General features: G+C 41.9%; 1 protein-coding gene and 1 long non-coding RNA gene across 3 annotated transcripts in view; one reads left to right on the top strand and one right to left on the bottom strand.

Moving 5' to 3' along the window:
- The window catches only part of zgc:154142 (uncharacterized protein LOC555481 homolog), a 35,621-nt gene extending 20,941 nt beyond the window's left edge, over positions 1 to 14,680 (bottom strand). Inside the window, exons 1-8 of the mRNA XM_063218667.1 lie at positions 14,554 to 14,680; positions 6,337 to 6,464; positions 5,849 to 5,942; positions 5,145 to 5,285; positions 4,198 to 4,295; positions 2,148 to 2,274; positions 1,303 to 1,545; positions 342 to 563 (exon numbers count right to left, since the gene is read on the bottom strand). Coding sequence (XP_063074737.1) covers positions 342 to 563; positions 1,303 to 1,545; positions 2,148 to 2,274; positions 4,198 to 4,295; positions 5,145 to 5,285; positions 5,849 to 5,942; positions 6,337 to 6,464; positions 14,554 to 14,680 — 1,180 coding nt within the window. The remainder of the gene's footprint in view (positions 1 to 341; positions 564 to 1,302; positions 1,546 to 2,147; positions 2,275 to 4,197; positions 4,296 to 5,144; positions 5,286 to 5,848; positions 5,943 to 6,336; positions 6,465 to 14,553) is intronic.
- Positions 6,991 to 11,931, top strand: LOC134465160 (uncharacterized). Of its 2 annotated transcripts, XR_010038113.1 has the most exons (4): positions 6,991 to 7,561; positions 8,219 to 8,357; positions 8,532 to 8,635; positions 9,765 to 11,931. It is a non-coding gene; the product is annotated as an uncharacterized LOC134465160 (long non-coding RNA). The 2 variants fall into 2 exon arrangements; XR_010038112.1 differs by having other exon boundaries at positions 6,991 to 8,357.
- Positions 14,681 to 14,978: the final 298 nt, after the last annotated feature.

The raw sequence follows: 14,978 nt of genomic DNA, 5'->3' as shown, positions 1-14,978 counted from the left end.
AATGGTATGCAAACACCAAAACTGCCTGTTCATAGCCACTTGAGGAGTTTTGGTGATAGTTACGCTCGTGATGATGATGAGGATGATGGCTGTTTGAAGCCTCTATGTGTGTTCATGCGCTGGTTTTCCAGTCTGTAAAGGCAGGATTTTCTATTGGAGTAATTGGATATTCTATTGGACATTCTTTCACCTGTCCTGACTGGGTCCCTTTCAGTCTTTAATTGGAGATATGGAGCCTTTCCATATGTTATACAAAATGACCACAGAGGGTTAATGCACATTGCCAACAAACTCCTATCAGTACTTCACAGATATATACTGAAATTCCTCCTTCTGCTTACCAAATGACTTCTGGGCATCTTCTATGAGTAGCCAGTCCTCTTTGCACTGTCCGGCCTCCCCGGTGATGCCGATGTCGGTTACGGTGAGCTTGACCATCTGTCCCTCCGCCACGGTGATGTTCCACCGGCAGTTCAGCCCGGCCGGGTAGGCGTCTGGGTAGCCCTTGGACTGGATCACCCCCTTACGCCCACTCAGGGTGCCCACGCCCCCACAACCAGACTCTGAGGGGAGGAGATGGAGACATGACACATGCATTTGGGGCCACATACATGGGCAACACAGTGTTGTGGTGGAGCAGAAGGAAGGTGACTTAATGCCAGCATTATACAATAGAATAAAGACTTTAAGCTGTGTCATATTTAATATGTTTTATGTTTATGTCACCCTAACTGTCATAAATACAAAATTATATTATATTATATTATATTATATTACATTACATTACATTACATTACATTACATTACATTACATTATATTATATTATATTATATTATATTATATTATATTATATTATATTATATTATATTATATTATATTATATTATATTATATTATATAGCAATATTATAAAATACAAATATTTGACCTGCCTATGAGTGGGTACTAGGATATGAATGATGTTCTGACTGAGCACACATTTAGCATGCCAGAGGGCAATGTTTTCATAAGCATTTTATTTACATACATTTTATTTTCTTCTCTCAATCTGCATGAGAGATGGCATCTTGGGAAAACGTTCACGCCGGCCCCATGCTATTGCAGCACTGAAAGTGTACACATTTCAGCAGCACTGAATACCACAGGAGTCAATAATCAATATCTTGGCTACAACCCCCTCTCTCCTAACTTCCTCCATAATATCCAGTGGAAACAGCAGGTTTTTTGTCTGACAGTGAGTGTGTTTACATACTGATCGGCCCAAGTCAATCAAATTCCAAAGCATGCTGGGGTACTACTCACCTATTGGGGGTGGGGCTGGGGTTGAGGTTGGGGTGGCGGTTGAGGTTGAGCTTGGGGCTGAGGTCGGGGCTGATGTTGCGGTCGGTTTTGGCGTTGAACTGGGTTTTATGGGTGGATCACTTGCCAGGGTGTACATAGCCCTGAACCCTCCTGACGACTGGGTGGCGTCCGTCTTGAAGCGAACCACCATTGTGTTGCTGCTGGACACGACCGGTGCAGGATTGGTGCCACCACAGAATCGGGCTGCCATCAAGGGGACAGAGGGCTGATTAGAGAGGCACTGACTCAGACAGACAGATATGTACAGTGCCTGGAAAATTAATCTACATGGATGGATAGTGAACATTATTAATGACATTAGGTTCCAAACAGTAGAAGTTCAGCACATTTCCCTACAATAGAATTGAAAAAATATATGTTCATGAAATAAAGATACAGATGCATAAATCGATCCCAAATCAGTGTGTGTTACTCTGCTCAGTCTTGGTAGTTCCTTCCACATTTAACTGTGTGACTAGGTTTGCTGATAAGGTAATCATTTAATCATTCCCAGGGATAGGGAACCTATGTCTCGAGGGCCGTTTACGGCCCTTGAAGCCGTTTTATCCTGCCCCCGATATAATTTTAATGTTAAGCGGCTTCACATGAAATATGAAATATTTTGTGGAGGAATCATAGGAATTACATGTTCAATACAATTAAGTTATATTCAGTGGACCTAGAGAAGGTGGGGGCTGCCTTCAATATAAGCCTAAAGTGCAGGGAGAAATCCTGGTGGAAATTTTCAAGTGGCCCCCCAAATGAAAAGAGTTCCCCACCCCTGATTTAAAGTCATCATTACTCACCGAGCCTGTCAGCACTGGCCTGGTCTCCATCATAAACATCCACGTAATCCAGGCAGGACTCGGGCACCAGGTTAAAGGATGCAAAGGTCAATCTCACCCTCTCGCCCTCCGCCACCTTGATCTTCCACTGCACATAAGTTTTTAATGTCTCATGTTAGTTCATAATCAAACTTTCTTATACTTTGCTGTTCTTCTCTCTCTCTCTCTCTTTCTCTCTCTCTCTCTCTCTCTCTCTCTCTCTCTCTCTCTCTCTCTCTCTCTCTCTCTCTCTCTCTCTCTCGCACGCACGCACGCACACACGCACGCACGCGCGCACGCACGCGCGCGCACACACACACACACACACACACACACACACACACACACACACACACACACACACACACACACACACACACACACACACACACAAACCCATTCATTTAATTTAACTGCTCCTCCTCATTGACAACCCTATTCAGGGTTAGATTGGGGGGGAAATAGTGCCCGGGCACTTTTGGCTTAAAGGGGCCCCGAAGCGGCACAGAACTGACTCACTGGTGGGCAATGCATCCTCGTGGGCACCTATTTTCAGAAATGTAAAAAAAAAAACATTTCTGGAAATAGGGCCCCACAAGGGTGCAGGGCCCACAGGGAAATGCCCAGTCCAGATGGCCAGCCCAGCCCTGGTCCTGAGACTGATTTGCAAATTGCATGTATGTATGGCAATCGGGAGAAAAAAACAGCATGACTTCTGAGTGTTTTGTTGCCTTTTATTATCTCCTGAATAGGAACAAGATTTTGCCAGCTGCACTAACAGAGAACCAGGAGCCAGAGCCAGCAGCAGGGAACACTACAATCATTCAGGCCAGTGGGCAAAAACTGGACCCTAAATTGCCCCTCATAGAGTGGTAAGCTGATGCTTCTATTTACTGTGTAAGCCAATAATCAACCAGCGGAGCAGATGCAAATCAATCCTGCGGCAGGTGGATGCACCTGAATGGCCACCCCCCCATAGGCAGGGCAGGACTGGTAATCTGGCATACAGGGCATTTTCCCGGTGGGCTGACAGTCATCATCTGGGGCCAATGCTTTAGGTGTTTTTTTTGGTTGTTTGTTTGTTTCAATGTTTTCCTTAGAGACCTGCCCACAATGGAGACCTGCCCACAAGATGGAGCAGCACATTGGTGCCTCCTTACAGTAATATACAGTGGACTGGGCCCATCATCATTGTAGTACGGGGGTGGGGGGGTGTGGGGCTGGTCTGTGCCACAAATGCCCAAACCGGGTTTGTGGTCCCAGTCCAGCCCTACCAACAGGCCCTTGTGAGGGCTTTATGGAGGCATGGGTGAGAGACTGTGGCATGCTGTGCCAGTCTGAACCACCTGGATTCCATCAGACAGTAGTGCGCTTGATATGACCTTCGGTGTGCCAGATGGAAAATGCTGAATTATCGTACCAAAAACTCAGAATTATCGTTTTTAGGGGCTTTTCGGGAGGAAATTATCGTACAAGACCCAAATTGCTGTTTCAAGGCATCTAAATGAACTGAATGACAGCTCCGAAATTATCGTAGGCTACATCATGTTTTTTTGATCGTACAGAGGACAAAATGGACAAAATTATGGTACGAATACGATAATTATCGTACATCTGGCAACACTGATGACCTTGTAAAGGACTGGTGGCGACTCAGGAAAGGAGCCGTTCGGCAACCAAAAAGGTTGCAAGTTTGAGCCTCGCTCTGCCTGACCCCATCGATGTGTCCTTGAGCACCCTAAATTAAACCCTAAATTGCGCCTGGTGACAGGGTAGTACCCTGCGTGGAAGCCACTGCTACCGGTGTGTGAATGGGTGAATGGGTGAATGTGAGTGCTCGAAGGAGTGGAAAATAAATGCAGACCATTTGCCATTTTAAACACTTTACTGTAAATCGCTAACCTGTGTGATTTTCAAAATCATGTAGTAACACATGTTGAACACAAGAACTCTATCATACAACACCTACTTTACTGTCAACAGGAGAGACTGACTGACTGTTAGAAGAGACTGACTGCTGATGGTGGGTTACCTGGTAGAGAGCTCCATTCTCATACTGTCCAGAAGATAAGCCAGGGCTAGATAGCTCTCCCTGGTCACCTTGGAGAAGGCCACCCGCTCCAACTATTTCTGGAAGCCACAGAGAGAGGGGGGGGGGGGGTTGTGTTAAAGAAAAGAAGGTTCATATGGGAATATATAGAGTGAATAAATGCCTGAATGAGTGAGTGAAGAAGAGAGAGGGAGTGAGAAAATACGGTATATTAAAAAAAATGCTGGGATGGAATGGTAAGAAAATTAAAATGCTAACATGGAGATAGATAGATAGATAGATAGATAGATAGATAGATAGATAGATAGATAGATAGATAGATAGATAGATAGATGTTGAGAGGGGAATGATATGGCACATAGAGAGAGAGAGAGAGAGAGAGAGAGAGAGAGAGAGAGAGAGATGGTGAGAGGGGCATGATATGAAATGGCCAGGAGGACACCCAGAGGATGTTACAAACCCCTCCTCTATCTTTCTCTCCCCTCCTTTCCTCTATCTTTCTCTCCCCTCCTCTCTCTTGCTCTCCTCTCCTCTCACAGCTCTTCTCTCGCTCGCTGTCTCTCTCGTTTGTTCACTCTCACTTGTTCTCTCACTAGCTCTTTTTCTCACTCCCTTTCCCCTGCTCCACGCCCCACTCTCTCACACACCACCTCAGATGAAAAGCCCATCTTTCTAGGTCACCAGCAGTGAGGGAGACATGACTGCCTCCTCAATTTTTTCTCACAGATGAACAAGAACATTCTCATTGAGGGGACAGAGGATTATATTTCAGGGCACTGGCACCAGGTGCAGCATTCTTCCTAAAAACGATTTATTTCATTTTTTTTTTTAGAATAAATATTATTGTATTTGTTTTATTCATCTCCTGTAAGGTGCTATGCGCACTGCGTCACCGTCACAGCAGCTCATTATGTAAAATGTCCCTTTACCTGTCACCGCCTCTGGAGCCACAGCTTTGTACATGGCTCTGAATCCTTTTTCCGTAAGGGCATCGTTGGTATCGAAGTACACCCACAGGCTGTTGCCAAGAGTCACAATGGGTTTGGGTTTGGAGCGGCCACAGTACTTTCCTAACACACACCAATGCAAAGAGAACACGTGATCATTAGTTTGTTTGTGCTGTGATATTTTTGATATGACAGTTGCTAAAATGTTTAAATATCATTAAATGTAATCATTCGCACAGACGGAAAAAAAAATCCTATGCGAAATGCTTGCAGAAAGCAACCATTTCATCACTCTCAGTGGCTGGCTTCACCTCCATTCCTGCTGAGCCTGCATTTCTACAGGGGGGAAGGTGTGTTTCACGACACTAGTCCTCTCCATAGTGCTCTCCATACTAAGAGCAAGAGTGCAAATGAACAAGAACGTCCTACACGGCCAAGTAATTTAGACATTTAACGTGATGGTTTTGTATAAATTATCCTTATGTCATCTATATATATTTGTGTTGTGAAGACAATTAAAGCAAAATCAGTTGTTTCCTGAGTGACATCACATTTGTATCTATGCTCAAACATCGCAAAACACAAAAGCATTAACTGCTACGCTCTGCACTCTGCACTCTGGCCTGCGTAATCATGTGGAGTAAAATGCAGGATGAGAAAAAGCGTTGGAGCCGTACAGTACACACCAATGATTCCTAGGTCGTCCTTTAAGGTGACAAAATCGGCCCAGCACGTATCTGTTTCCTGCAGGGAGAACTCTTCGAACCACAAATGGATGACCTGGAGACACAGAAGCAAAGACATTTGTTTTGCCTCCCCAATGGGGTCAGTTGTCCCAGGCCCAGGCAGAGGAGGGCCCGAGAATTGGGTTCTCATTACATTGTATGTATTGGATGGGCGGCCCATTCCGATGAATTTGTCCTGGGCCTGGCAAAAGCTGTCAGCTTTCGGCCCTGCTTACAGCTATAAAGGGGGAGGCCACGGCCAGTGGTGTAGTATTCGTAGAACGCAGGTACACAGTATATTACCCACCGCAAAATTGCAGTGATTTCAGTATAGCACCTAAAATTGATAGATCCATTATTTAGAATAGCATACACCTCACAAATGCTCAAATATACAGTATACCCACCACAAAAACTACAGGTCACGGCAACATAATATATATATATACCTTATTAGCTTCTACTGTAATGTGCCAGCTGCAGCTCTTGCCGCTGTCGTAGTTATTTGGGAAATTCCCACTGGTGAACTCTCCTGGAGACACCATGAGCTGCTGAGGACCCCCGCATCCTGAATCCACTACATCCACCACACCTGGGGGAAAACAACACAGCACAGGATGTCAGCAGCGAATGCCTTGGCAACCACATTGATTCAGTCAAATCTATGGATAGAGGCGGACTTTCCATGAGGCAAACCTAGGCAATTGCCTTGGGCCCCGGCCAAATCTGCCCTCCATAGGGACCCCCAACTGTCACACCAGTCGTAAACACACACACAGAAATAGACTTGATCTTAATATTTCACTTATGTAAAATAATCGAATATATGTATGAGACAAAAATAGCACCGAAACAAAGATTTTTATGTCTATATAATGACTTTTGAGGGCCCCAGGTTTATATTTCGCCTAGGGCACCAAAATGGCTAGATCCGCCCCTGTCTATGGAGACTCTCAGCCGACTTCCATTCCAGGCTTCAGTGAGAACTCCCCAGAGGGTTATACTGTACTGAAAACACAAAACTGAGCAGTATTGTGGAGGGATTCAAATGAGGATGTCATGCACTGTAAAACATTGCAGCCCCGTTTAGTTAAAACCACTTACTAGCTCTCTTCAACACAATGAGCTCTGATAAGTTCCTGATCTTTAACTTTACTGTGGAAGTTTTTCCTCTAATACAACTTACAAATGCCTATTGTGTTGATTATTTGATAGTTATGGCAGATTTGAAGTGTTGAATGAACTTAGGTCGGTGAGTCAGCAGTTGAAAAAAAGAAAGAGGGGGAAAGGCGGGAATATTAAACTCTGAGAAATCCATTGAGTTGAACAGCCATAGTTTGATTGAACTTGGTTTAGAAAGTCATAGGTTTGAATGAAAATAACCGGGAATCTGTGGGGGTGGGGCTAAGCAACATCAACCGCATGCATGAAATTGGAACTTCTGTTTGCTGAGTCAAATGAGCCAGCTCTGAAGAAATATACCTTAATAACGCAGAGAAACTCGATTCTCGTGCAAAAATAAGAAATCAGGGCTGCACTGAAGCGCAAGAAGACTGTTGGCAATGGAATTACTAAGGACCTCAACATCAACCGTCAAATGGATTTAGGAAACTCCTACTCTCTATGAGGAAACTTCATGGCAATTGAGCCACAGACACAGGCAGTCTTTGGCTGGTAAGTTTAACAATTTTAATCTTCAGAAGATAATGTAACATGTGCATCCCGGTTGAACTGAAGCTCAAAAGGATAGACTTTAAAAAAAATCTCTGATGTGGTGGGCTCACTGTGGCCTAACACACTAGTCATGTTGCTTGCAAAATATGAAATGTTTAATGTACTGGTGTAATCTCGTGTCATGAACGAAATGGTTATTGCTTATTTCAAAGGGTAGGTTATCCACATTTCACAAGTTTGTTGTTCTAAACGGCGAATCATCAGAGATTGCTATGCTAGTTCTATGGTTGTGTCCGAACACAGCAGCGTTGCGAAAGGGGACCTCGTCCTTTTTTACGCATCATTTTTACGCAGCATTAGAACTAGAAAGTCGCCCTGTAGAATTTTGTTCAGACTACTCTAAAAGGAAATGTCTGTGTATAATCTCGGCTGTTTATTTACTTCATTTTAATCGAAGTCAAACTCATGTAGGCCTACTTCTGAAGGACATTGTTGGCTGTATTTCAAAGGTGTCAGTTAGCCATTGCAGCAGCATGCCTCTTGAAGGGATGTTTTCAGCGCGATGCTGCTATATCACATTCGGTAGATGACATTAGTCAAGGGGAAAATCATGTATAAACCTAGTAATACAAGAGAAATATTGTGTTTTAACTACAGGGTGCAAAATCATGCTTCTACCAACGGATGATGGGGCTGACGATGGAGTTGACGGGAACATTCTCACAGAAGTGGAATTTATGAGGATTCTGAACCACTCATTGAGGCCGTGGAGTGTGTTGTTTAATGAGTAATACAGGTAAATCTGTCTTATGACTATGGCATGCAAATAATGGATTTGTTACTTGAGCAATATAATCCATAGTAATGTGCTGTTCTCATTCTTATTCATTCACATAAACTTCAATCCCCTGTTGTTTTTATGTCTCCATCACTCATCATTATTTTCTTTTCTGCTATGTATCTGCTTCAGCTAACTGCAGTGTTCCACAAGACTGTTACCACAGACCTTCATGGGACCTTTACATTCTTTCTGGGTTGGCTTGAGGTTCTTCGTTGGAGAGCAAATGAAAACAGGTAGGTAGCCTACTGTACTCTATAGACTGTATGGAATGTAATATGTATACAATATGTTCTATGCTGTGTTTTTTCCATCACTATGTACAGAGATTGTGATTCAAGGTAATACATACAATTCATTTACATTCACCTGTTTTTGCAGGACACAGACCCAAACCGTGTGTTTATATGATGATGCACTTTTTTTTGTAAAACTGTTTACCACCACACATCCTTGACGCCAGCTAAAGAAAATTAGTTTGAAACCCCTTGAGATAGCATATTTCAGCATACTAAAATGAATCAAACTACTTAATGTTCATTAATGCTTTATAAAAAATGCCATTAATCCGCCAGATATTTGGGATGGTCAATTTATGACACTGTTTTAGGTAAGATTTCACTCATGTGAATGCATAGTAAGAGATCGCAAATTATGCACGGCCACAGATGGCACACACATTTGTTTTAATTTTGTTCTGACATTATGGGGGGCCAGAACCTTGCCATCCAAGGGCTGCATCTGGGCCCAGGGCCTCCATTTGAATAGCCCTGGTCTAAGGCCTAGACACTGAGCTTTCTTGATTACTTCTTAATGTCTACCCATTACTTTTTAAATTGGCACAACCGACAAAATGGATTGGCTATCAGTGTTGCTCCTCAACTGAACTGGCTAATATCACAGAAGTATCAGTGACTTGAAGTGCAGAACTTTGAAGAGAGATTATCTTTCCAGTTTCAACTAATTTGCAGCAAGTCCAAGGCGTGGAAAATGTTCTTCTTACCTCTTGCTTTAAATCTCTCTACACCTTTATCCTAGACCATCCTGGTGTGCTATGTGCACATCATGATTCTTTGCGTTCCACAATCTTCTCTAAACGTACACGTGAGACCTTATGATGACTTGATTAACTGCAGGTTAACTTTGTTGTGTTATTATAATACATGTCGTAGTACTTTATTATTGTGTGGGCTTTTGTGTTGGTTTTTCACATAACATGTCCATGTCATGGGCATTAAAGCTATGATAAATATGAAGGGATTTTTGATTTCTATGCACAATTTTAAACTTGGTACTACTATTTCACACATCACAAGAATGGCATGAAAGTCTCAAGCTTAAATATTTGTTTGTTTATGTCCTCAGGTCCATGATGACTCACTTGACGAGGTAATGGCTGGCATGGATCTGGGACTGCTTATCGGACACGAAGGTGTTCTCGAAGATGCTTTTCCGTCTGAGGTCTTCCATTTGGCAGTGGTGGTAGAGAAATAAATCGTTCTGCGCAACCTACATGACATCCCTACTGGCTTCGCCATGCTGCTGGGCACCATCTACTGCCTTAATTTGGAGTACCCCAAAATGTTGAGGTACACCTTCGAGTTCCTGCAGAAAGCCATCATGGGCATTCAAGCTGAGAAATGCTTTGCAAGAGTGCATGGGCTCAGAAATAAACTTCTGCCGTACCACATGTAAGGTTAACGTGATGTGTGAACATTGACAGCAGGTTATGCTCACCATTGAGTACTTCACTGGAAAAGTGATGGCAGAGGCCAATATTGCAGTATAACAGAAGAAAACTTTTGTTTTTGAGTACCATAAAGACACCATGCCACGCCAGAGTTTTCCTGGACTTTTTAAAAAAAAGTGGTTTGTGTCCATTTGAGTGTCACCCCTTTGACAGAACTGCATCTGTGACCTTCCCAAAAGAACTCACCGTTCTCCATCTTGAGACACACACACACAAAGTGACTGCATTACCAATTATTTTGCTTATCTCAAGACTCATTTAAGGAGCAAGGAAGTTATATTGGTGCAAAGGAACAATACTACAAGAGCAGAGTTTTTTTTCTTTTTAAGGGGTGTTTCATGCACCTCATTCAGTAGTCAGCAGGAACATGCATGTTTCTTCTGGTGAAATTGAGCTGCCCAATGTTGATTGGTTATGATGATTTCCTGTCTGAAGTCTTGTTGTGGAGGCACAAATCGTGCACAACCTACACAACGCTTCTACTGGCATTGTAATGCTGCTGGGCACCATCTACTGCTTTAAGTTGCCTTGAGTTTTTGCAGAAAGCCGTAATGGCCGTTCAAGCTGAGAAATGCTCTGCAAGAGTGCATGCACATTTAGATTAAAGCGAACATGTTGTATAAACATTGAAGTTAAATTTCACCAGAAGAAACCTGAAGTGTGCTCACTTTTGCACCACCCAAAATTTCACAACTTTTCTTTTGTTATCTCAACAAATGTTGTATTTAATGACTTGAAGCATGTTTTGGAAGTAATGTTGTTGAAAATATTGGTAAAAAAATAATTCATCAAAAGGGTGTTATCATGCACCATATATTGGGCAAGAATCTTGTCACTACATGTGAAATTCATTAATGCATACAAAGGAGGCAGATGCCAATGTTGTGGTTCTTACAAAAAGCCATAATGGGACTTGCAGCTGAGAAGGGCTCAAACAAACAGTTGAGGGAAGTCTTCATGTTGTATGGACATGACTGACCAGTGTTTTTTTTTCACTATGGCAAATGTTTTTTGGTTTCACGCCGCCGCCAGAGTTTTCCTGGACTTTTGTTTTAACATTGTTTGTGTCCATTTCAGTGTGAAAACTTTAACTGACCCTCAACAGTGACTGCTTAAAACTCCCCCCCCAAAAAAGTGCTCGCCATCCTCCATGTTGACACATACACAGACACACACACACACAAATGCACGTGTGCACTCTCATTATGAACTTTGAAGCAATGTATGGTAGCAATAGAGACAATTGTCAACTGTGTGAATGTTTCCAGTAAAAAAAACTAAACATTTCTGAATAGATGCAATGCTTCAGTGTTTTCTTTGATATTGTGTTTGTGATTAACATTATGGTGAATTAACTCTTGCTTTAGGTGTGGTCTAGTTGTAATGTCTATTGATTCCATCACTTTGTTAAATTGCCAATGGTTAAAAAGCTAAAACAACTATGACTTCTTAAAACATGAAATGGAGACGACAACAATAATGTATTTCAATCAACTTTGTTGAATTTATTTTGGGAGTTGAGACAAATGTACAGCATAAATTGATTCTACTTGCAAACATAAGGCAGCAGGGGAACTTGGTTTTGAAAGTCAACAGACTTTTAATGTTAAGTTGGCTTGGCATCGGATAAAAAGTTAAGGGAGCAGGAGAATTTACTTTTGAAAGTTTAACAGACTTGTAATGTTAAGTCGGCTTGGCAAGGCATAAAAAGTTAAGGCAGCAGGAGAGCTTACTTTTGAAAGTTTAACAGACTTGTATTGTTAAGTCGGCTTGGAAAGGGATAAAAAGTTACAACAACTATGATGACTTACAACATGAAGTGGAGACGACAACAACAATATATTTCAATCGACTTTGTTGACTTTAATTTGGGAGTTAAGACAATTCTATATCACAAATTGATTTTACTTGCAAACTTAAGGCAGCAGGGGAACTTGGATTTGGAAGTCGAACAGGCTTGTAATGTTTTACAGAGTGGTATATTGTGCAGAGATGTCATGTTGGTTTTTCAATTATTTTTCGTGAATAAAGAATACATTGATGAGCGCCTTTAATCGCATTTACATTTTGATTAAATTGCCATATTTGTGAAGGTATTATTGAGGATCTCACAATAATTGCTCCCGCTGAGAGCTGAGAGATAAATTAACAGCTTAGACTATATTAAGAACACGTTGTCATAGGCTACATCACATACCTGGTATAGTCCATTGATTTATGCATATCAGAAAGCTGTGTGGATCTTGCTATATTGTGGAAAATCCCTTCCATGTATATGGTAGAAAACAAGGCATTGTGGTTGCTCATTAGCTAAACAAATCTGCATATAACCACTGTACAAAATGGCAGGGATAATTAATGACTCTTCAAATGTTTTCAAATGAGGAGTAAAGAATAGACCTTTTGATGGTATGTTTTGGTGTCCTTCAAAACCACACACAACTTTCCCAACAGTATCCTGTCCTTAAAGTTGAATATTTTTGTGGTTCTGTAGAGCAATGTGTGTTTGACAAAGTCATACCAGGCAGACGACCTCCAGCTCCAGAGAGTAAGATTAACCCTTGTAAGGTGTTCGGGTAATTTTAACCCAATTTTCTGTTTTTTGCTTGAGAAAAATAGTGTAGATTATTTCACACTGAGACTCAATGGCTTTGGCTCATTTTCTGTGAGGAACATAAATCTAAAAAAAAAGGTTACTCCCCCTTGCTTTCGAGCTATACGTATGACATGGATGAGATTGAGTTATCAGGAAAATAATTTCAAAGTAGCATTCGTAAACATTTCAAGGCCTTTATAATGCAAGTGAAACACTCCACAAATCCTCCTTGAATTCAGTTTTCATATACATTTAAGAGTTTATTTCGTTTCATTAGTGTTTGAGAAATTAAGAAATTGACAGCAAAAACAACATAAAAGACCTAATAGCACCCTTTGATTCATTTTTTCCATTTCCTGTGTGTGTAGCCTCTTACTGCAGATGGGGTCACCGGGGGGCCTATTCACTATCTGCTGAAAATACTCAACTAAGTATAGCGTACATCACAACAAAATTGCTATGACAGTACAGAGAGCCTTCAGTAACAGATTAAGACATAGCTATTACAATTTTGGTGAGTGACAGTAAGGTTATAACAGTGGCTCTGCGTTAAGGGTTTAAAACAAATATTCTTATTTCCTGGTCCCCGAAGGGCGGCTAATCAGGAAAAGCTGTAGGTTTTTCCAAGAGCCGAAAGGTGTTAACGTGAGATTTCAATGCTTCAGCAGTTGGCACTAAATTTGAAATATTGAATCAGCATTCTTTAAAGCCAATTGAGACCTTGAGCAGCACGTGTGGGCCATTTAGTGCAGATCATTGATAAGCTCTACACCTGATAGTGATAATATGCACTGAAACCCCTTGTACTCTGCCTCAAGGTTGGTCGTCTATTTATGGCTCAGTTTACTGATATGGTACATACATTAGTTCATTTATCTGTATAGGGTACTGTAAGTTGTTGTTTCTTTAGGCTACAAAAACAAAAGCACAATACAGAGTGACTTTAGCCTACTTTTTTACATTTGAACTTTTTGTATTGTTTTTGTTGTTTTTAGGCTGTAGGCTACGTTCAGTCAGGAACTTGTGATAGGGGCCTATTTATTTCAGTTTTGATAATACCTCAATTATGCTTACATTTTTGTAAAGTTGAGTATGTGGAGACAACCGATGTAGCCTATATTAAACTGCGTGTGATGCAAGGGTTACCAAAGAGCCACTCAGCATTCCTAAAAAACACATGTGCAACATCTTCATATTCAGAGAATGCCATGATTGAAATAAGATCACAATGAAATAGCCAGGGACATCCATGTACTCTGAAAAGGGCTCAGGCCTCAACCATGCATAGGTTCTAAATTTTTGTTTCCCCCTGGCTGCGTGACCCTGGCTGCGCACAACTCAACCTCTGATTGTTGGAAACCGCTGTTGGTCAAAAAAATTAGCTCACGTGTTGGCTGCCATGTCTTGCCCCCCCCCCCCTCACAACACAGTGTTTGTAAAAAAAAAAGCCCATGTATACTGAACTGACAAAAGCAAAGGAAGAAGATTTGCAATGTTCTGGAATGTTTAATTTAATAAAAACAACTATTGAGAGCTCTTTCATTTTTGTCTTCTTGAGATATGACCTTGCAGAGGTTTGATCGTCTGATGGTGACACCCGTGTGGAATGGGGCACATGCAGAAAAATGAAAATTGAAAATAAAGCCTGCACACCAGGCTCCCGTTTCTTTTCATTTAATATGACGTTTCGAGCAGCATGCCCTTCATCTAATTTTCATATGACTTTGCTGGTCCTGCACCCAGAACATTTTTTGAGATGGATGAACGTGTTTTGTTCTTTCCTGAACTTGCACAATCAGAAAACTCACCTCCATCGTCTTCAGTGCTGTTCACCTCCTGAACGTAGACCACCACCAAGCCAATGCAGACGCCCGTCACTCCCAGGAACAGCAGAATCAGGCTCTTCTCTAAACACGAGAAGCCTTTCTTTCCCATGTTGTTGCCAATGAATAAAGTGTGCTGTATACCTGAGGACACACATGTGCCTTGTGGGCCAGAGGCTTCCCATTTATAGCTCTGCATCTGAAACGACCTTTGGAAAAGGCTGGACCTCAACCCTGAGAGGGCTGGTAATTTATGAAGCAGAAGTCTGTATGGTTGACAGTGATGGAGTCGTCTGATATGAGGAGTCAACAATTGCCTGATTATCGTCGACTTTCAAATCTCTTCGAGACTTGGTCTGACTAAGACCATAACAATTAACGTTTCCCAAATGGCATGGTTGACCCGCCTC

The sequence above is a fragment of the Engraulis encrasicolus genome, chromosome 16, assembly GCF_034702125.1.
Source record: "Engraulis encrasicolus isolate BLACKSEA-1 chromosome 16, IST_EnEncr_1.0, whole genome shotgun sequence".
Classification (NCBI taxonomy): Eukaryota; Metazoa; Chordata; class Actinopteri; order Clupeiformes; family Engraulidae; genus Engraulis; species Engraulis encrasicolus.
This window is presented reverse-complemented; position numbering and strand designations above follow the sequence as displayed.